This window comes from Desmodus rotundus, chromosome 1 (assembly GCF_022682495.2).
Source record: "Desmodus rotundus isolate HL8 chromosome 1, HLdesRot8A.1, whole genome shotgun sequence".
Lineage (NCBI taxonomy): Eukaryota > Metazoa > Chordata > Mammalia > Chiroptera > Phyllostomidae > Desmodus > Desmodus rotundus.
Window position 1 is genome coordinate 10404758 of NC_071387.1, and position 21095 is coordinate 10425852.

The 21095-nt window shown below is 42.4% G+C and overlaps 2 protein-coding genes across 3 annotated transcripts in view; one reads left to right on the top strand and one right to left on the bottom strand.

Moving 5' to 3' along the window:
- Nucleotides 1-359, bottom strand: part of MRRF (mitochondrial ribosome recycling factor) — a 51208-nt gene extending 50849 nt beyond the window's left edge. For both annotated transcript variants that reach the window (XM_024562339.4, XM_024562337.4), the window contains exon 1: nucleotides 219-359. The gene's annotated coding sequence lies outside the window, so the exon portion shown is untranslated. The remainder of the gene's footprint in view (nucleotides 1-218) is intronic.
- RBM18 (RNA binding motif protein 18) lies at nucleotides 308-20950 on the top strand. The gene is made up of 6 exons (XM_024562290.3): nucleotides 308-444; nucleotides 3283-3411; nucleotides 10474-10600; nucleotides 13722-13808; nucleotides 15729-15814; nucleotides 18973-20950. The coding sequence occupies exons 2-6, from the start codon at nucleotides 3299-3301 to the stop codon at nucleotides 19130-19132; spliced, it is 573 nt and encodes a 190-aa protein (XP_024418058.1). The 5' UTR covers nucleotides 308-444; nucleotides 3283-3298; the 3' UTR covers nucleotides 19133-20950.
- The last annotated feature ends 145 nt before the right edge of the window (nucleotides 20951-21095 follow it).

The window sequence follows — 21095 nt, forward strand, 5'->3', positions numbered from 1 at the left end:
CTAAGGTCCTAGCTGATGAGACATGTTCCGCCCCCAGCCGGTGAGACCTGCTCCGGTGCTACAGGTCCTGTCACCAGCCCTAAAGGTCAAGCAGGACTCGAATGTAATGTGTCGGGGGACCGTGATCAGGCCCCCTAAGATCCCTAAGAAGTCCTTGATTAGAGATCTCTGGCACCGGGACCCCACGCGCGCCTCGATGTCGCGCCGAGGCCACTCACCAGCTATCGCCCACGGTATTGGGAAAACACTCGTGTGAGTCCGGAGACGGCTGCGGCGGCGCTGACGTCATGACGTCACGGGGCGGGGCGGTGGCGCAGGCGTAGTGCGTCACCCGCGGCCTGGCTGCAAGGACCGTTGAGGCGGACGCGTCTGGAGCGCGGTCGACCGTGGGGTCGGAACTTGTTTGGGGGGCATGACCCAAGGGGAAGACGCCGAGACCAAAAGGTGAGTCCGTGCAACTGCACCGCAGCGCCGTCTCCGGAGGGCCTCCTGGAGTAGGCTGCCCTAGAAGACGCTTCTTAGGCCCCGCCCCGGATTGTCCCGTCGCTGGCCCGGAAATAACAATCCGCGTAGTGACCCATCGCATCTAGAAATTCGCGGCTTGGGTCGGGAAGCCGGGGTTCCAGGCTTGACCCCGCCGTTCCAGTTAGCTATTAGGAACAAGTGCTGTTGCTTTTCTGCACTTCATTTTCCCCATATGGCCACTCCTGGCTTCCAGGATTGTTGCAGCTCAGCAGGAAGGAGAGATGAAAAAGCGTTTTTGCCAATTCTGTTAACAGTCTTAGGGGGTTGTCGCCCATACAGACTCAAAGGATTTTAAGAGTCTTATGCCATCTTGATTTCTCATTACACTGTACCATTCCTCAAAAAGCTCTGAGCTGAGCGTTCACAGATACTGTCTTCTCTTAAGCCTCGTAAGGAAGAAGAAACTGAGGCTCCCGGTAGAGATGCCTCATCAATCATTTAGTAAATATTGAGTACCCGCCGTGAGCCTTGCTAGGACGAGAACCATGATCAAAATAGGCAAGACCCTGTCCTCTAGTAGGTACCCTCTACTATGGGAAACAGAAGATAAAACAGTAAGTAACAGTAAATGAACTAGTATCGAATGGAAAGAAGAAGGTGGCTGTGTTGGAGACCGACAGGGAGCTCACTCTACTAGGAAAAGCTCTTCTGAGGAGGGGTTGCGAGGAGGAGATCATGACTTACGAAAGTTGCACAGTAACTGAGTGCAAAAACCAGGATATGAATGCAAATCTTTTGGGCCCATTGCGTGTGCTCTTCGCAATAAAAATGGTACTGTCCTGTGATACTAAGTAGCTGTGGGTGTCATTGCTCTGTTTAGACATGAGAAAATCACAAGGTCCTATCATTCAAGTCTCGTCTCTGATGTCCTGTCCTGTAGAGGCCTTTCCTCTCCACTAGCTCTAAAGTAGTCCAGCCCCAGTCTCACCTGGAATCACGTTGCTTAATTGGGTTTGCAGCACTTCTCACAAATTACATCTTGTTGGTTCAGCTTTTGTTTTGTCCTGCCCCTCCTGCAAATATAAGCTCCCTGCGGGCAGAGACTGTGCTTGTCCACTGCTCTGTCCTCAGTACCTAGACAATACCTAGAAAATAGAACCTCAATAAATTTTTTTGAATGAAGGGTGTGTAAGAAAGGAGGAGGAAAAGCAGAAGACAGAATGTTTCTCCTCCCCTGTTGCCATTCCTGGGATTTTGTTGATGTGTATTTCACTTTTCTCTCAGGAAGTAAGAGCAAGAGCTATGGCTTATTCGTTTCTCTATTGTCGGCACAAAGCCCCGGGTTTAGCAGTTGGCGGTTGCTTGTCACACATTGCTGGACAGATTGAACACGGGGGTGAGAAAGGAAGTACCCTTGTGTGGGGATAGATGAACACCGTCAACAAACAGCTACCTCGGGGCCATGGTGTGCGACTTCATGGGCTGCGTCAAGGCGATGAGAGGTAATGGCAGCGTTCATGTCTGTGAGCTGTCGTTATGGAGACAGTTCCTGCGCACTGACTTCTGAGGCACTCCTGGTTACACAGGACACGTGTTTTCTCTTGCAGGGAGCTCTGAAGTCTGGCACAGCCTGCCATCTTCCCAGCCCTCTTATCCTTTCTTTTTCTGCCACATTATACACTTATTAATGCTTTATTTTATAGCTGGCATCTAATGTTTGGTCCTCTCAGCAGCCGTAAGTTATAAGCAGGGCAAGGTTTATTATGTAGAGATGAGGAAAGTGAGACTTAGAGAGAAGTGACTTCCAGTGGAAATGCCAAAATTTGAAACCTGGTCTTTAGACACCAGGTTTTTGCTCTTTCTTCTACTGTCTCCATCATAATCTTCATCTTCCTTTCTTTGTCTGTGAGATGAGACATTTCAAGATCTAAGACTAGTAATAATTTAAGCTAATACTAATTGAATGCTTCCTCGGTACTCTAGGTGTATTAACTCAGTGAATCTGCACAACTCTTATGAGTTATATTCCCATTTTACAGATGGGGAAACTGAGACATGGAGTGCTTAAGTAATTTGCCCAAGGTTACAGAGCTAGTAAATGGTAGAAATGGAATAACTAAGGAGGAAGTCTTCTTCCCAGTGTCTCAAAATAGTAAATAGGATAATAGCTAATGTTTATTGATTATTTACTGTTGTCTGATGCAGTGTTTAGTAGTTTTTTTCCATGCATTGTCATTCATCTTCACAGTGGCTCTGTACAATAAGAACTGTTATTTCCATTTATATAAATGAGGAAACAGAGGCCTAGAATGTTTAGGTACACAACCCGCTTTCAAACTTAGTTCTCACTCCAAAATCTATGACCTTAAGTTTCCTGTACTGCCTCTTCCATGGGCACAAGAAGTGCTACTGCTGTTACCTAGCCATCTCCTTCAGTGTCATTCAGACTCTCTTTCTGATAGTTCCCAAAGCTTATTTTGGGTGACAGTTGTTAGACTAGAGCATCGTGTAGTCAAAGAGACTGTAGAGACTTTGGCCTCCTGCCCAGTCGGCCTCTGGCTTCAGAAGAAGAAAGCTTTAGTTTCTACACACAGAACCACGCCCCTTTCACCTTAAATGGAAGCTTTTGCTTTCTGGCTGCCAGAGGAGCTGTCCCAAGGGACTTGGTGCTGGGGCCCTGGTTGTGGAAGAGCTGAGGCCTTTGAAGGACTGCCCAGGACATGCCCTCCTTGAATAAATGTTTGTTGAGCTGAATTTGAAGTCTCATATTCACACAGTGTTTCTTTTCTCCTGCCTGAACGTTCACATTTCCTGTAGTATTTTATAGAGATTGATGGAAGCAGAAACCAAAACTCTTCCCCTGGAAAACGCATCCATCCTGTCGGAGGGTTCCCTGCAGGAAGGGCACCGGTTATGGATTGGCAACCTGGACCCCAAAATCACAGAGTAAGTCGGAGTCATCTTGGTTGATTACCTATAAATTGGGATATTTGCAGTGATGATGTTCAGATAATTTTCAAGGGTTTTAGGATATGGCTTAACCCTTTTGCTTGTGTTTTAATTGTTTTTAAAGGAGATGTGATGTTGTTATTAGCTTATCATCCTGTTATCTTGAAATTTTCTTACATTTAGGCTCTTCTACTGCAAAGACATAGACTTGAATAGCCTTTAAACTGTACTTTTTTCTCCTTGCCAGAGATGTTCTCCAGTTTTCAGCAATTTGAATCCTTATCCCCAGTGACCAGGAAATTATTTTCTAGAATGAGCCTTGGGCACGATTCTTTCAGAATGAAGTCACAAGCAGAAGAAGCAGAAGTCTCAGTACCTTCACAAATAGACAGCACTTGACTCTAATTCATGTTAAACAGCCATAGGAGGTCAGAACTGAAAGGGACCTTAGAGATCACAACAGTCCCTTCCATTCATTCATTCAGTGAATGAATGAAACTAACTGCCCCTTGCTAAGCAGTTTCCATACTTTTAAAATCTGAGGAGCCTTGTCTTAAAGCAATCAGAACCTGTATATGAACCTGTATATGAAGTTAAAGCTCGGAGCTGCTCTGACTGAGGGGGAGAAGAGGCGCTCCCAAAGCCTTTAGGTAGCTGCTACCCTTTCTTTAGCAGTCACTTGTAGGACTCCATGCAGCCAACATGGAAACCTCTGACATGTCCAGCTCTCTGCCTACAGTAAAGGAGACCGAGGCCCAAGAGGTGGAGGTGCCTTGCCCACCACAGTCACAAAACTAATTGAATTGTTTTGACTGGCCACGCTTTCCATTGCAGATGTTACAGTGGAAAGGCATTTCTTAGCAAAGAGAATGGAGAGGTTTTTCCCTCCCTCAGTTGTTCAGTAGGGGCAGAGTGGTGGTTAGTGGCAGGGTAGTAAGGATGAACGGATTGAGCTGGATGGGGAAGTAAGTGTGGAGGATATCGTCAGTCCTAGAAGTTACTCCTTTGTGATAGTGTTAAAAGAAAGGGGTGAAGAGACTAAGGGACCCACAGAGTCTGGGATAAGAGGAGATACATAAAAGGTTGGAATTAAGAGACAGGAAAAGCAATGTAAACTAATGTATCATGGCAGAAAAGGCTAGTTCCTTACATTTGCTCAAGCTCAAATCAGCAAAAGGTAGATACTGCTGGGTCCCTCTGGAAATTATGATGATGATTAAGATGTGTTGCCCATAATATGTGACCTTGGTCCTCAGGGCCCTAAAATACAGACTGTGCATCGATTTTGGTTCTCTTTATGGCTCATGGCTTTGAGGATGAGTGTGAATCTGCCCAACCTCTCCGTAAATGTGTGTTGATCAGAGAAACTTTTCCATCTAAAACCCTCGCTGAGACGGGTGCTCCCAAAAGTGGTTTCCATTCCCACCTCTGCTTGTCTGGATGGAAATCTGGAGCCTAGAAACCGTGTTCATTGTTTTGGCTGCAACTCCCTGTAATGAGACCCGAGTTCTAATTGTGTCCTGGTTCACATGGGCATCCGCCAGCTCAGTTTATTGTCATAAGCTGGGCAAATGAATGTTTTCTTCAGTTACAGCATTAATAGGAACATTGAATCAAAACTTTTCCACTGGTTTCTCTGCTCTTTTTACATCAGGCTAAAGGTAGATGACAAGTACTAACCTGCAGGTTGGGGCCTTACTAGGGCTGCCTGTGGCTTCCTACATCATATGACTAGAGATCATTTTTACTCTTTTTCCTCTGTGGGTTCCTTATTTTAAAACATTTTTTTTCCTATTAAACAGATCTATTAAATAGTAATAAATCTCTTTTAAAGACATAACTACCAATCATAGCTTATGATTAGCATGAAATGCTTAGTATTACCTCATTTAATTTACTTAATTATAGCAGTGAAATCTAACATTTTAGTATAGTAGGTCTTATAGAAATATGTGATTTCCTTCCAAGTTTTTGAAGCACATAAACTTCTGGGTCCTGTTCCTCTCAAGGTAGGCAATAGCCTAGACCAGTTATTAAGATGCAGTCACTCACAGACATTGAAGGGATTATGTGATTAAACTTACATGATCTTGTGGTGCCTGACCTACACTCCAGTCTCAGAGGGTATGATTTGAATCTAGATCTCTAAACTTCTTACGACTCTTGACAGAAGTTTGCAGAGCACCCTCCAGTTTTCTTAAACTGACACCCCACCAACAAATTGGTACTAGTTCCTGCCGTTTCCCCTTCAGCAAAACCTTTCTTATCTCTCTTTCCTCTGCCTATTCATATGCTTTGCTATCCTTCTCCCTGATCTCTTATAAACTGATTTGAATACCCCTCTTCTAGAAATGCTTTCTTACCTCTTGTTAGAAGACAAATTATAGTGTGTTTTTACTGTCATGAATGGTTACAGGAGTGTGTAAAACAGCAACAGGTAAAAACTTTTCCACTCAATTTTTTTGTAGTAATCCTATGTGTGTGTGCTTATTAATCATTAATCTATATTGTGCTCAAGTTACAGTGGGATATCCATCCGTCTCCTCTGCACAGCACGTGCACTAGAGGGAGTGTCCGTCACTCTAATAGCCTGCTTCTCGTTTATTTGGGTGCGCTTTGTGGTTGCAGGGCTGCCCGTTTTAGGACCGTGCTAGAGGCCAGGAATGTCTGAATGACTAGCCTAGATCTCAGGGATTTGGACTTAGGGGAAGGATGACATATTCTTATTTATGGCCATAGCACATTCCAAACCCACGTTCTTTCTACTGAATGCTGATTCCTCTCAACTACATTATACTTCATATTTCTTATTCATAAAGAGAATATTCAACTAAATGATCTGAACGTTTCTTCTAGCTCTCCTATTGCATTAGTTCCTCTTATTTAAGCTTGAACAACCTTGTGAAGCAAGTGGAACAGATATTTTCCTTCTTATATAGGAACAGTTGTGAGCTGACTCAGTTTTCCACTGCCTAATACAGTGCTCTTTGCACAAATAGATAATAATTATGATAGTCCATATAATTGAATAGTTATAACCTAAAGCATCCTATTCTAAACGTTTAAATGTAAGGACTTCTTTTAAATTACAAGACCTAATCTAACTGTAACGTTAAAGCAACACTTCTAAATATCATTACTAGTGCCTTCATTAGAAAAGCCGTAAAGTTCATGTCCTTAGATAATGTCTGTTTTCCACACTTCAGTTTCCTCTAAAAGAGTGAATACTGCTTTCTTTTTCTAATATCAAATGTGCTATGTGGAAAGCCAAACTAATAATCATAGCATTATGCACAAGGAGAAGCATGAGCGGGAATAAAGCTAGGAGAAATTCTAAAAGAAGGAGCATTCTAAGTGAATAGTCAATCATAAATAAAGGTAGTAATACGAAAAATTGTTGTGTGAGTAGAATATCAGGAAGACCTTTTTGTCTAAAAGAGGTTGAATACTAAATGATAATGAAAATAGTTGGATACTATCAGATTAAGACAGCCTTTAAAATTCATTCAAACAAGTTTGAATTTCATATAGAAGAGACTCACTGTGGGTATTTATAGGAGACTGACATCATGAAAGTGATGGTTTTAGAAGGGTAGCAACATCAGTAAGAAGGATTAATCGGAGGGGCAAAGACTGAAGATGAAGACTAGCTACAGATCTGCCATTATATGACCTTGATAGTGACAGTGAACTTGGAGACCAGTGGTGAGTCAGAGATGAAGAAAAAGTGATTGAAGAGGAGTAGAGACTTAAGATGTTTCTTGCCTTAGCAATGTAAAAGAATCTCATCCACGCTGACCACTGGGATAGCTGGAGGGGAGGAGGACAATTTGGGGTGTAGTAAGTAAACTTGAAAGCAACAGATAGTCATTCAGGTGGAAATGTCCTGATACAGACTTTCACAGATAAATTAGAATGCAAGGAAGAGTAAATGCATTAATGTGTAAGAGCAGTGTGTTTACTCCCGAAGAAACCCCCCACTTTCCCTGTCAGCCCATCCCTTCCTTTTCCTTTGTTTCCCATGCTGCTTTTCATGACTTGGTTTGCATGAAACAGCCTTTACTGTTTGCTTACTTAAATCTGAAACACAGTAAGACCAGTCTATTTCATACAGAGCATAGAACATAAAGTCCCACCACGTAACAATTTCTGTAAGTTTAGAAAGATTTCTTTGAAACAAAGTGTGCACTAAAAGTCATCTTAAATGTCATTTCTTTGGCTTGCCATTGCCTACAGCATCAAAGCCAAATTCCCTCACTAGGCACACCACTTGCTTCACAACCTTCCCCAGGCTGCCTTGCAGCCTCATCTCTTGATGCTACTCTCTTCAGTCGATCCAGTTCTTTTTCACCTTATGTCTGTGTACTTGGCATTCACAAACCACCACATTCCTGGCACAATTGGTCCTCTTCCTCTTTATTCTTACCTGTATACCTCTTTGTGCAAGCATGCCACTGTTTTGTAATTGTTTGATTACACAGCCCTTCCAGCCAGAATGTGAGGTCCTTGAAGGCAGGGACCTGGTCGTATTCATCTGGATAGTCTTAAGTGTCTAATACAATTTTTGACACATAGTTGTTTAAACATTTGTGTAGGTTAATTACTTATCTGAGGAGGAGGAAGGGGGGACTGGATGAAAGAAGGTGCACGGATTGGCCAAGGAACATAGATACATGACCCATAGACACAGACGACAGCGTGGTGATGGCCAGAGGGAAGGGGAGGTGGGGGCTGGGTGGAGGCAGGAAATAGGGGCATCTGTAATAGTGTCAACAAAAAAAAATAAAAATTAATTAATTAGTTTCTTTAAAAAAGGAAGGCCATTTTAAAGACCCATTACAGAAAACACTGATTTAAGTTGCTGGTGTGGTCATTCTCCAGCTCCTGGAGGCTGCAGGGCCCACATTTCCTGGAGCGCAGCAGGCTCTGAGGAGTGGTGAGCTCTCCCGTACTTCAGCAGCAGATGAAAGTGCTTGCAGATGTGAAAGCAAGAGTCTTCAGGCTTTTTTCACTATCAGCGCTTGCAGTCCCCATCTCCAGGAAGCAAAATAGTAAACATTTCATTCTTTTTGTTTCGGTGTTCCGATAATTTCAAGAAATTATCAAACAAGAAAAGAAATCCTGGAGAAGTTGAAAGACACAGACCTAAGCAGATGTTCCTGGAATCTTAAGGTCGCAGTTCTCGGGCAAAACATGAATGTTAGCTTTTCAAAGAAAATAATCTGTCGGCATTTTTTTCCTGAGTAAATTAAAATTCATTTCCTAGGAAATGCCGATCGCCTTACCTTCCTGCTATTAAGCAGAATAGAGCTAATGAAAAGATGACCAGCCCACAGTAGCCCTTTAGATCATTTTTTTTAACGGGGTTGACCCGCCATTCATGGCAACTGGCGCAGTGGTAATGTTTGAATGGGGAGAGTGAGTGAAGTGCAGCTGGGAATTAAAGGCATGGGGGGAGACTTCTTGCCCATCTGTCTGTATTTCAGAGACTTACCCTTGCTGTTCAAAAAATGAAGTAAAACCAGAAATTTGCACTTGCGGTGTCTCCCTTTCCCCTGATGGATCACCTCCTACATTCTCACTTACAGTCGAGGTCTCCTGATGGGAGTTGAGAATTTGGAAACCAGAGGGTTGTTTTTTCTCTCAAAGTAGGTCTAAAGACCAGATGAGTATCCACAATATGCCTTGGGATCCTTGCATCCTGTCCTGGTAAAAGACCTGTATAGTGTCTTCCTTGCTCCACTTTGTCAGGCATCTGATCCAGGATAATGGGCTTGCTTGCCAGTGTACGTTAGTGTCAAATTTAGTATAGCGTATGATCCATTTCATACCTTTCTGCCTCCCCAAGGAGATTCTTAGTCAAGAATAAAATCTTGATGCATTTCTCCTAGAAAACAATGTGAATATAAATGTGGCTGTAAGGACAGCTTTACTGACTCCCTGTGGGTTAGAATTCCCAGTAATAACAGATTTAGCATGTGGCCTGATACCTTTTTAGTATCACAGGGACAGCATTGTTTAGAGAAAGCCTTGACTCCGTTTGAATAGTGCGGAGGAAGCGAGGAGGAAGGCCAAAGGAAAAGGAAATGGGAGAGCTGTTGGTTTGTCTCACCCTTACATCAGATGACAGGAAGTCTGAATTGAGATTGACCACAGCAACCTGTTAGTCCGTATCTGTGTGAATAACTTAAAAGCGCTGTGGAAACCAAGTAAGTTTTAGAGAAAGGAATCCAAGAAGGGGGTGAGGGGCAGAGTGGCAAGCAAGAGCTCGGAATAAATTTCTTCCTTGCTATTTATATTCTTTATTTGACCATACTCCAGACTACAAACTGTGTTAAGCAGCTGAGGCTGGTTAGTCACCCACAGCTGGATGGTTATGGGACTGGCCAGGTTCTCCTCCCCTGGGTGAGACCAGCGGCAGTCACACTGTGGTTCCACATTGTCCTGATGCTCAGTCACACGAGGAATTGAAACTCTCAAGCACTTAACAATGGAAGTGCCACTAGCTGTGACTTGGTTTGGGGCAGAGTTTCTCACAAGTGCAATTTGGGTCATGACTATAAAATCTGATGGGGAAGTCTTTCGGGATTATTTTGTTTGTGTGGATGTGTATGTATTTTTTGCTTCATTTTTGAGATACGGTATGCTTTCACTTTTGAAGTGTGGGTGTTTGTTTCTGATGGAGTTGTAGTTATTCACAAATACTATTTCATTGCCAAGAAATTAAAAATAAATAAATCGACACTATTTTTGAGCTTTTCTCCAAGCGAAAAAAAAAGGGTGCTTGTGGGCCAGACAGCTGTTTGTTAGGTGTGGTTTTTGTTTGGTATTTTTGTGCTGGGCAGATGCATAGCCATGACAATTCTAGTTCCCTTTCCAAATAGAGGCAAACAACTCTGTTTGCCAAATAAACTAACACAGCACTTTGGAGGAAGGCAGCGGGGGTGGGGGCGTGAGATTTTATCCCTGGGGTAAATGTCTCCTGCTTTTATCTCACAGTTCAGGCTCATTGGCCAACAAACTCCCAGAGCGCACTCATGGGCTGTTCTTTCTCCGCAGATACCACCTCCTGAAGCTCCTCCAGAAGTTTGGCACAGTAAAGCAGTTTGACTTCCTCTTCCACAAGTCAGGTGCTTTGGAGGGACAGCCTAGAGGGTACTGTTTCGTTAACTTTGAAACTAAGCAGGTAATTGAACCTTTCCCCCACTCACAGTACTTAGACTCTCTCATAAGTATTTGTGTGTGTCTCTTAACTACTAGAATAGCAGTTCCTTGCAGGCAGGAGCCACGTCTGATTCATCCCTGTGTGCCTTGCTCTGAGTCCTAAAGGGGATCCTTGGTAAACAAATGAATTAGTGAATAATTTCCAAAATCTACCCTCTCTAGGCAGCTGACCTACTTTTCTGATCAGATGCTTTGGGATGCCCACATTAAACACATGGACATCTTCCTCCCTGTTCTGTTTGGTTTCTTTCCTTTAGTGGCTGACCAACAAAGCCTCCTTTTCTTTCAGTAGTTTTGCCCTGTGGTGCAGAAGCCCTCCCTGTCTGTGGTGAGCCACCCACAAACTCTCTTTTATTTTAATTTCTTAAAAATTTACCCTTCTTCTCAATGTCTCAGAATCAATGCATACAAATTTGAATATGTACAGAGGAAGAAAATGTCCAGCCTCAATCGTGATATGTACATGTATCTCAATACTCTCTATAACTTTATTAGTTTTATGTGAGAACATTGCCTAGTTGTTATTATATTAATAATAATTGTATTTGGCGCTGGCTGGTGTAGCTCAGTGGGCTGGGCATAGTCCGGCAGACTGAAACATTGCCAGTTCAATTCCTGGTCAGGGCCCATGCCTGGGTTGTGGACCAGGTTCCCAACAGGGACATAAAAGAGGAACTGATCGATGTTTCTCTTGCACAGCAATGTTTCTCTCCCTCTCTTGCTCCCTTCCCCTCTCTCTAAAAATAAATAAATGATCTTAAATTTAAAAAATAATTACTATATTTGGATTTTTAATTATAAAAATAAAGCATGTTTATTATAGGTAAGTGACTTATCAGCCCAATACCCAGAAATAATCATTGTTAATATTTAGTCATGTTTCTTTCTAGTCTCTTCTTTCATCACATTCTCACAAACAAAACAACAGCTCTGGAAGACTTCATACATACACACACTTAAACACATGTATGGCTTTATAACATATGAATGGGATCATGTGATCCTGTTTATCACACAAAGTATGCTAAATGCTTTTCTGTCACCTGGCACATATCAACATTCTGTATCATGATATTGTGGTTTCTCTGGTGTAGATACAAATATGTAAAAATTCATCGATCTGTATCTTTAATGTTTATACATTTTATTAGATGTAACTTAGACCTTAGTTTAAAAGCTAATCAGCAAGATTTTTGATGACTGCATATTTCTTTATACGACCCTGTGTTACGTTATTTGACTAATTGTTAGCTATTTAGGTTCTCCCCAGTGATGCACAAGTGTAAATGGTGCAGTAGTGATACATTTATAACTCTCTGTGCATATTTACTACATTCAGGAAGATGGAGTGGTGTCAACAAAGGTCATGCGTGTTTTTTTCTCAATATAACTGCCACATTGTTGTTAAGAAATATGTGTCAGTGTGTTCTGGGATGTCATTTGTCCTGACCAGTGCTGGGGATTTAATTTTTGCAGCCGCGTTAGGCAGTAAGGGATACGTTACTGTTCTAATTGTTCAAGCTTTGGGGGAAAGCTGAAAGAATGCCTGATATGGTTAGCATTTTTAAATACTTTATTCTTCCTCAGTGGTAGAGTATGCTGAGGATTCTTACAGACAGTGAAGCCAGTGGTCCTGCCAGGGGTAGATGTTGGTTTAAAAACACTGGACTAGAAGTCACAAAGCCTAGCTGCTGTTTCTGGGTTTTTTATTTATTAACTGTAGGCGAGTCTCTTAACCTCTTTGGTCTCAGTTTTCATCTAAAAATGAGGATTAAAAACCTACCTTCTTCTTACCTTATAGGAAGTTGAGAGACGAGATGAGGGTGCATATGAAACCACAGTTGGCATTTGATAACAGTGTTAACTGTAAGAACTTGAAACAAGGTTTAGAGATAGGAAATCATTTCTTAAACCATTTGTCCCCTGTTGGCATCTTGTTACTGCTGATGCTACAGAATTAATTAGGGAGTGCCATGTAAATTCTAACTCACTAAATGAAACTTAAAAATAAACTGTCTCTTATCTATCCCTGTAACTCTGTGTGCCACAGCGAGGCCAGGATGCCAGTGACCATTTAATATCTGACACATGGCGGGCACTCAATAAGTATTTGTTGAATGTCATACTGATGGGCTCCAGAGGAGTAAGACGATCAGCAGTCAAACCAGGCTGGAGTGTCTGCTGGTCTTACACTGAGGTCTCAGATAGACACACTGTCTCTGTTTTTCTTCTTGTTCCTTAATGGCTCCTTCACCCACAGTAAACATGGATTACTCTTGGCCAAATGCCTCATGGATACAAATGGAGCAGCGAAGGTTTGGCAGGATGGAAAAGTACAGCCAGGCTTCCTGGGAAGGTCCTAGAGTGCCTGTTATCCAGCTTCAGGAATTCCTTTCAACCTTGTTCCTCCTGTATCTGATAGGGAAAGGGCCAGGGGACTTCTGGCTCTGAAAGCCAGGTGCACAGATTGGCTCACACAGACACCTTGCCCGCAGTCTCTGACTCACGCCTGCTTTTTCCGGCCTGGTTTTCTTCACTCCCTTGTACATCCTTTGAGGCCATTACTCTTTCTCACTTTGGATCCAGGGAGTACGACCCTTAGTCCAGGATTCAGCTCCAGGGGCAGTACTATTTCTTGACGTAGTAGGTGCTACCCTGAGTAACAGAAGGATGTAGAAAGGTGTCACCTAATAAGAACAATGCCATTAGCTGACATTGGTTGAGTGCTTCCCATATGCCCCATGCTTTACACGTGCTCTTTTGTTCCTTACAAACCATCGAGGACCCCCAAAAAATGGTACCCAGATTTTACAGGTAAAAAAGCTAACATTCAGATGTTAACTGCCAGTAAGTGACAGAGCCAGGATTTGAATTTTGGTTTGACTGGCAAAAAAAACCCAACAACAATTCATACCCTCTCGATTATTCTGCCTTTTTTTTCCCCCCCCCATTATAAACGTCTCGCCAATTGTTTACCAATAGCAGTTTGGTTAGAAATTCACCCATGGGAGCTAGTGAAGCCCTTGTGAACAGCTAGTTGGGCATTTAAATGTTTGACTAACTGTAGCCCCTTTCCTGGACAGGAAGCAGAGCAAGCCATCCAGTGTCTCAATGGCAAGCTGGCTCTGTCTAAGAAGCTGGTGGTGCGATGGGCCCATGCTCAGGTCAAGGTAAGTCTAGTACCCTAGAAAGACAGCCTCAGCTCATCCTGACCAAGTCTTCCGAAAGACAGTGGTCCACTCACCCATTTGCGTCCCAGTCTCTGCACATCTGGAACAGCCATACTTTGGTCTCCTACTTGTATTTACCATGTGTGTTGGCAGATTTTTCTTTTGAGAAACATCTCAGGAGGGATTAAGTTCCTTCATTGTTTCCCTCCATATACCCACAGATTCTGGTTTTGATTGATTTTTCCATGTGGCTGATGTGTATACTCAGACCTCTATCTTTTTTTTTTTTTTTGGTGCAGTGGTTCTTTGGAGGGGAAAAAATGTATTTATTTTTAAAATTAGTTGCTTTAGGCATTATTAGACTCTCCCCAGCCTCTCAATTCTGTGAAGAGTTTGAATGTTTATTCTAAATGCTTGAGAAGTGGGTCGTTTGCATGAGTGCTCAAAACACTGGCATGTCACTATGCCAGTTACTTTCAGAGTTATTTTGGGACTTTGCGGTGTCTGTATTGTCTTCAAGGCCTGAGAAGCGGCACACTGCCTTATTCGTCTTGTAGGAAGTCTCTTGGGAGAATGCACTGGAAAAGCTGTGACCATTAAAAAAAATGAATAGTTTTCTGTCCTAGCCAGCACAGGGGTGGTGAAGTACGGGGATTGGAGTAACCCCAAGTGTTGATTCCCTTCCTTCTGCAGTGAGGTCTTGGCAGACCTGCCTGCGAAAAGATTTGTGACAGTTAAAAACGGAGCTTCAGTTTTTAGCTATATATAGCCTGAGTTTTTGATCGGAGGCTCTCTACCCAACAGGCTTCCCAGTTGAGTCAGACATTTGAGCTCAGCGTCCAAGCTGAAAACGCTCAGACACTTTGGATTCTTCTAAGTGTTTCAGGTAGTCGGTCCCAGCATCTCCTCAATACAACAAGGAGAATTACCAAAGGTTTCTGTACTTAAAAGAAAATCAAGTCTGCCCCAGCTGGTGTGACTCAGTGGATTGAGTGCCAGCCTGCAAACCAAAGGGTCACTGGTTCAGTTCCCAGTCAGGGCCCATGCCTGGGTTGTGGGCCAGGTTCCCGGTCAGGGGCGTGCAAGAGGCAACCAATCTATATATCTCTTGGGTGGAGATGTTTCTCTCCCTCTCTTTCTCCCTCTTTTCCCCTCTCTCTAAAAATAAATAAATAAAATCTCTTTTAAAAAATATAAAAAATCAAGTCTCATTTGCCAAACTGGCTCTTAATTTTCTCATTCTGCATCTCGTTGAAAAGGCACGCAGGAGAAATCATTCTTTACCCCTTCTCTCATTTGAGACTGTGCACCCCATACTTCTGTTCTCCTATGATTGTTTTTGACCAGAGGCTCCTGATTGCTCTGTCGTATTATTTTTACTTTTTACAAGAAGTATGTAATTATCTCACATCAAATTAAACAGCTCTTTTACTGGAGAATGTTTTCTGTATCAGTGGCTGAAAGCTGTTACTATTTTTCTTCTCCACTCAGGCCTGTTAGGAGTTGAATGTTATGCTGGGTACTTTGCAAAAATCTAGCAAAATTTTTAAGTGTTTCGGATGAAGCAAAATAAATATGGTAAGAGGTGATACGTGACCGTTAAAATAAGAATGTCAGAGGGCAATCCTGCTGTGTGTCTGTACCATGTGTGAAATTGAACTTGAAATTCTTTCCCTACTGAATAAGGAGGACTAATGGCTAGATGGGAGGCTTCTTCTAAACGTCTTTTTCTAAATGTATAGCATAGCTGTAAGCCAGAACTGTGGAGTTTTGCATTAATTCTAAATGTAAAGGTAGTCCTACAGTTGTCTAGAAATGTGCCAGTGATATGCTGGGGGGGTTGAAATGTCTGAGCCCGTGCTCTGCAGTAGAGGGCTGATTTTTGCCCAGGTGAATAATTCCCCTTTCTCTCTCTTTCAGAGATATGATCATAACAAGAATGATAAGATCCTCCCGATCAGCCTTGAGCCATCCTCCAGCACTGAGCCCACTCAGTCCAACCTAAGGTGAGACAGTGTGCCGTAGGAAACACAGACACCTTTAAGGGGGCCGGAACTATTTCTTCGTCCCAAGCCTTCACCCCTATTCTAGTAACTCTCCAGACTCTAAATTTAGAATAGAATCTGCTAACTTCTGACAAGTTCAGAGATGTGTTCAGTTAATCTCCAGAATGTATACATTTCCTCTCTTCGCATCCCCCCATTTATAGAATTCATTCAAAAAAGACTGGATATACCGACCACCTACCAGCCATTGTGCTTGGCACCGGGAATGCAAAGGTGTACCAGACACGGCCTCTACCCTAAAAATAAGCATTTTAATGAGGCCTGTGTCTCTTTGGCATTTGCCATTGTACACTAATTCCTCCCCAACTGTGAGTTCCTTTAAACAGCATTTTTTATTGCAGCACTTTAATTCTGTGTACCATTTCAGCAACTGTAATAGTTTGGTACTCTTATGAATAAATTGTCAGTTACTTTGGACTAAATTCAAAACAGAAGGAACTAAGGGTTGGGTAGAGAAAGGGGAGTTAAGTGCATGGTTGAGCACAAGTAGAGATTTGGGTTTTGGAGGGGTTGTTTGCACTGTAGTCTAGAGAGACATTTTAACAATAACAATAGCCATGATTTATTGAGCTTACTATGAAGCAAGCACACTGCTGAACATTTTACATGCCACATGTCTTTTAATTATAAAATTCTGGTAAAAGTACTGTTACACTTATTTTACGTAAGAGGAAACTGAATCTTAGAAGGGTAAAATATCTTGGCCAAGATCATGCAGTTAGAAAATAGCAGAGTCCACATTTAAAGCCAGTTTTACTGGACTTCAAAATTCAGTGTTTTAGTTACTACTTCAGAGAAACTCCAGGCTGTAAATGCAGACGTACAGTTCAGAAGGCCTGCTCCAGGGGAGGGAAAGAAGGTATGTGAAGGAGTGTCAATTTTTATGAGGATTAGAAATCAGTACTCAGTCATAAAGGCAGGGAAGCAGGGCCTGTTTGGATGAAAGGCCAGACAGAAGACAAACAGAAGAGCCGTTCTTGAGTACCGTGTACACCGCACCGCAGGTGCACAGTTGCCTCACTGAAGCACGGGGGCAGGAGGTCCTCAAGTGTTTTCAGGAGGGACAAAGTTGGTGAATTGCAATTAATTATTGTTGTTACTAATTAAAGTTTAGTATCATTGGTATTTTTAAATTTTGTGCTGTTTATTGCTTTTGCACTTCCAGAGATTAAAAAAAAAATTATAATGACTCCTGTAGATTCACTGGGAATGTGCATCCATGATACCGAGTTCCCCTAAGACCAAGCCTCCTTGGTTCCGGTTCGGTGCCCGTGCAGGTTTTCACAAACCTGGCTCCTCTTGGGAAGGGGTCACCGCATTTTTGCTGGGTGATCTTCAGGTTACGGGGAACGTGTCTTTAGTGTCTTATTTCCCGTGTTTGCCCTTTTTACTAGATAACCTAGTGTTTTCCATTTATTTTTTCATCCAAAGAACCTCAGCTTGTATCTTTCCGTTATCATCTGTGCCTAACTAGAGGAGGTGGTTTCCCTGAGACTTGTTCAGGGTGAATGTCTGGCTGTCCTACTAATGAAGGCAGCGCCCGAGTGCTTCTTGGTAATACCTCGGTGTTCGTTTTTATTGTAACACAGCTTTTTAATTGGCGTTGCTCACATGGAGTTTGGGCACGTGCAGCCGATGCACACCCTTTGAGGAGATCTAAAAGGCCACGTGTACGTACTCTTCCAAGTTTCTCTCCCTGACTGTAGACCATGGACAGCAGCAAGAATGGAAAATAAAGGGAGCCAGGGCCAGAAGAGCCCCGCTGCCTGAACGTGTTCGGGTCCAAGGCAGCAGTGACCCTGATCAGAATGGAATTCCTTATAACTTCTGCAGTGTCCCCTCATTACCTCTCCCTAACACAGGGCTGCTCAGCCCCCAGCCTGACGGAGAGGGAAAAGCGAGGCTTGAATTCTGGCTCTGCAGTTTGTCGGCTGTGTGAAACTGGGCAAATCGCTACCTTTCTGCATTTGATTCTTTACCTGTAAAATGTGGGCACAGTGCCTGCCTCATTATAAGTACTCCGTAAATGACAGCCTTTATAAACACACATTTGTCAGGTGTACAGCTAGCTCATTAAAAGAGACTTGACAGGATTTCCAGGATTTTTTTTTTTTTTTGCTATTACTCAACGATTCAAAAGGTGAGACAGTGTCACAGTTATTAGAATGGGCTTTGGAGTCAAAATCCAACCAGTGCCACTCACTGGCTGTGTCTGACACGGTCTCAGTTGACCTTTCGGTGCCTCAGTAAGAATATAACCTGCCCTGCCATGCTGCTTTCAACGCTGCATGAACTGTTTTTTCCAGTTTTTAAGTGTACGGTTCAGTGGTGTTAAATATATTCATGATGTTGTGCAACCACCCCTGCCACCCACCTCCGTAATTCTTCTTATAAAATCGAGACTCCACAGCCACTAAACAGTAACCCTTATTCCCACCTCCCCCACCCCCCGGCAGCCGCCACTCTGCTTTCTGTCTCTGTGATTTTGACTGAGTATCTCTCATTAACTGGAATCATACAGTATTTGTCTTTCTGTGACTAGCTTTTTTCATTTAGCCTAATGTCCTCAAGCTTCATCCATGTCATAACATGTCAGAATTTTCTTTTCTTTTTTAAGGCTGAATAATGTTTTAAAATGTATTATGTATCATACACATTTTGCTTATGCATCCATCTATCAGTGGATGCTGGGTTTACTTCCACATCTTAACTATTTTGAATAATGTTGTTTATAAACAAGAATGTACAAGTATCTGTTCCAGACCCTGCTTTCAATTCCAACATGAATTATTTCTGAGGGCTACTGTCTGCCAAGACATAGCGTGTGTGTCTTCAGATTAAATGTGACAATAGACGAGGTACTCCTAACAGTGTCTGGGCTTACAGAAAAACCTGACAGGTGGTTCAGACTTACCTCCTTCTGGAAACGAGAGCATCAGTCATTCGTTGTGTGTGTTTTGTCTATGAAGTCTTTAGTGTTCCTATTTGAGTATCTTGTTGCTTTTCTGGCATGAGTGAGAGGTACAAGGAAAATGAAATACACACTATTTTCTGAATGCACCTGGGCCCACTCTGACCCTCTGCTGTCCTTTTTCCAGCGTCACTGCAAAGATAAAAGCCATTGAAGCAAAGCTGAAGATGATGGCAGAAAATCCCGATGCCGAGTACCCAGCAGCGCCTGTTTATTCCTACTTTAAGCCACCAGACAAAAAAAGGACTACTCCTTATTCCAGAACAGCTTGGAAATCTCGAAGATGATGGTTACGAACCACTGCAGCAGCGAACGCATATTGGTCTCCACACTGAAATCCTCTCTGCCTTTGTACTTTGTGGATGTGGCTGGTACTATAATGGAGCACAATCACATGTTAGAGTTTGGTAAAATAACATTTTTGGATGTTCCTATGGATGTTTCTACCCTGAAGTATGTGTGGAATTGAGCATCATCCAGAATAAATAGTATTGTATCCAAAATTGTGATTTGAACACTGGGATGCTCTGGGTGTCTGGTTTGTTTGGATTCGTAGCTCCAGAAACACTATATCGCGTGCCAGAGAGAAAGGCAAACATAAAAAATGTTATTATTTAAATCAGGAAACTAAATTTATTATCATCTGTCTTAAAAGAAAATAGAACATTTTTCTGGGCTCAAGTGTCTTTACAACATGAAAGAGACAGGGAGGGAAGTGAGAGGTTTTGAGTCATGTTCAGAACTGTTCCAGAATTCACTATGGAAATCCCTCCAACTGGATTAAAAAGGAAAAAGTTCTTGGCAAAGGGAGCTGGTTCTTTGAGTAAGTGTTGTGGTAATCTGTTTAAGAATTATGCTTATTGTTTTAAAATCCCAATTAGGAAAAATATGGTGTATATCTTAAAATTGTGCCAATAAAACTGTAGAATCACATTTAGCATTTTGTACCACAACAGAAGTTGTATTTGGAAATCCAACTTTATTCTATAGTGATCATTTTTTAAAAATCTAATAATCCTGCCTTCTATACCAAATACCGTTAGTGACACGGGACTTTTAAAATGCACTTAGTTACTGCATGAGGTTGTTTTTATAGCATGAGATGTTCTATTTGGAATTGTATCATGGTCAATCTAAATAGGAAAGAAAAATATCTTTGAAAACCTAAACGTTTCTGTATTGATCTCTATCAGACATTATTATCGATAATTGTGTAGGGGTCTGAGTAGAAGAAACTGGATGCGTCTTGTGCAGGGTGAGGTGGGGACGCGCCGTGGCCGCGGTCTGAGGAACAGGCCCCACTCCGACGGTGCTCACCTCATGTTTTATGTAGTTCTTAAAGGTCTGAAACACTGCATGACTTACAGCGACAAGGAGAGAAAAATAAATCATGTTTATTTGGAAGTGTGATTCAGGAGTGTGTTTCTCTTAGTTGGTGCCATTTTGGTGCTGGGTCGACAGGCTGTTCCCTGGGTCGCACTGTTGCTGCTTTACCAGGTAAATCTTTTTTTTTTTTTTTTTTTTAACCTTAGGTGCCATTCTTAGTGATTACACACTTTTTTTTTTTTTTTTTACCATTATCCTTCTTAGCAAGAGGAAGCTTTCACTATGGGAACTTAAGTCTTCCTGTGAGCATAAGTGAATTTAAGACACTTGATCCAAAACATCAGCATAGTGAGGTTTCAGAATTCACAGAACGACTTCCGAGAATTTCTTGCCCCATTTCCCAAGGTAAATCTTTTTAGATATCTTTAGGTATTCAATGCTTTCTGCGTTTATTAGCTCTGTCTATGATGCAAATAACTCTCCTTCCATTTGGGGGATAGTGCAGGGGCTGGGAGCATCATCTTCCACCCTTCTGGTGACTTCTTAGTATAGAATTCACCATTTTATCCTCAAGTCCTCCAAGGGTTGTGGTGGAATAGGACTGACTTAATGCAAAATAGTCTTCTATTTTTAATAGGAACTTAGAAAATACTTGATTTTGAATTATCTCAAATTGTTTCCTTTAGAAACCAGAACTATTTATTTGTATTTAAAGCAATGTCTATTATTTGTACCAATTCTTATGCCTCTGTGTGAATAAATGTAAGACTGTGTGGTTATGTCTTCTCTCCTCTGTTTTCTGGAATAGACTGCAGTTCTCCGACCCCCTTGTTTTCCCTCAGGACTTGGGCCAGTCGGGGGGCGGGGGCGGGGGTAGGGGTATGTGGAGGGTGCTACATCCAAGACGCTTCTCTGCAGAAGGCT

What these genes read in the sequence shown, in the direction of transcription:
- RBM18 (XM_024562290.3), top strand. Translation starts at nt 3,299, where the DNA reads ATGGAAGCAGAAACCAAAACTCTTCCCCTGGAAAACGCATCCATCCTG. An exon ending in CTGGACCCCAAAATCACAGA is followed by an intron (nt 3,412 to 10,473) that starts GTAAGTCGGAGT and finishes CTTTCTCCGCAG; the next exon opens with ATACCACCTCCTGAAGCTCC. An exon ending in TTAACTTTGAAACTAAGCAG is followed by an intron (nt 10,601 to 13,721) that starts GTAATTGAACCT and finishes TTTCCTGGACAG; the next exon opens with GAAGCAGAGCAAGCCATCCA.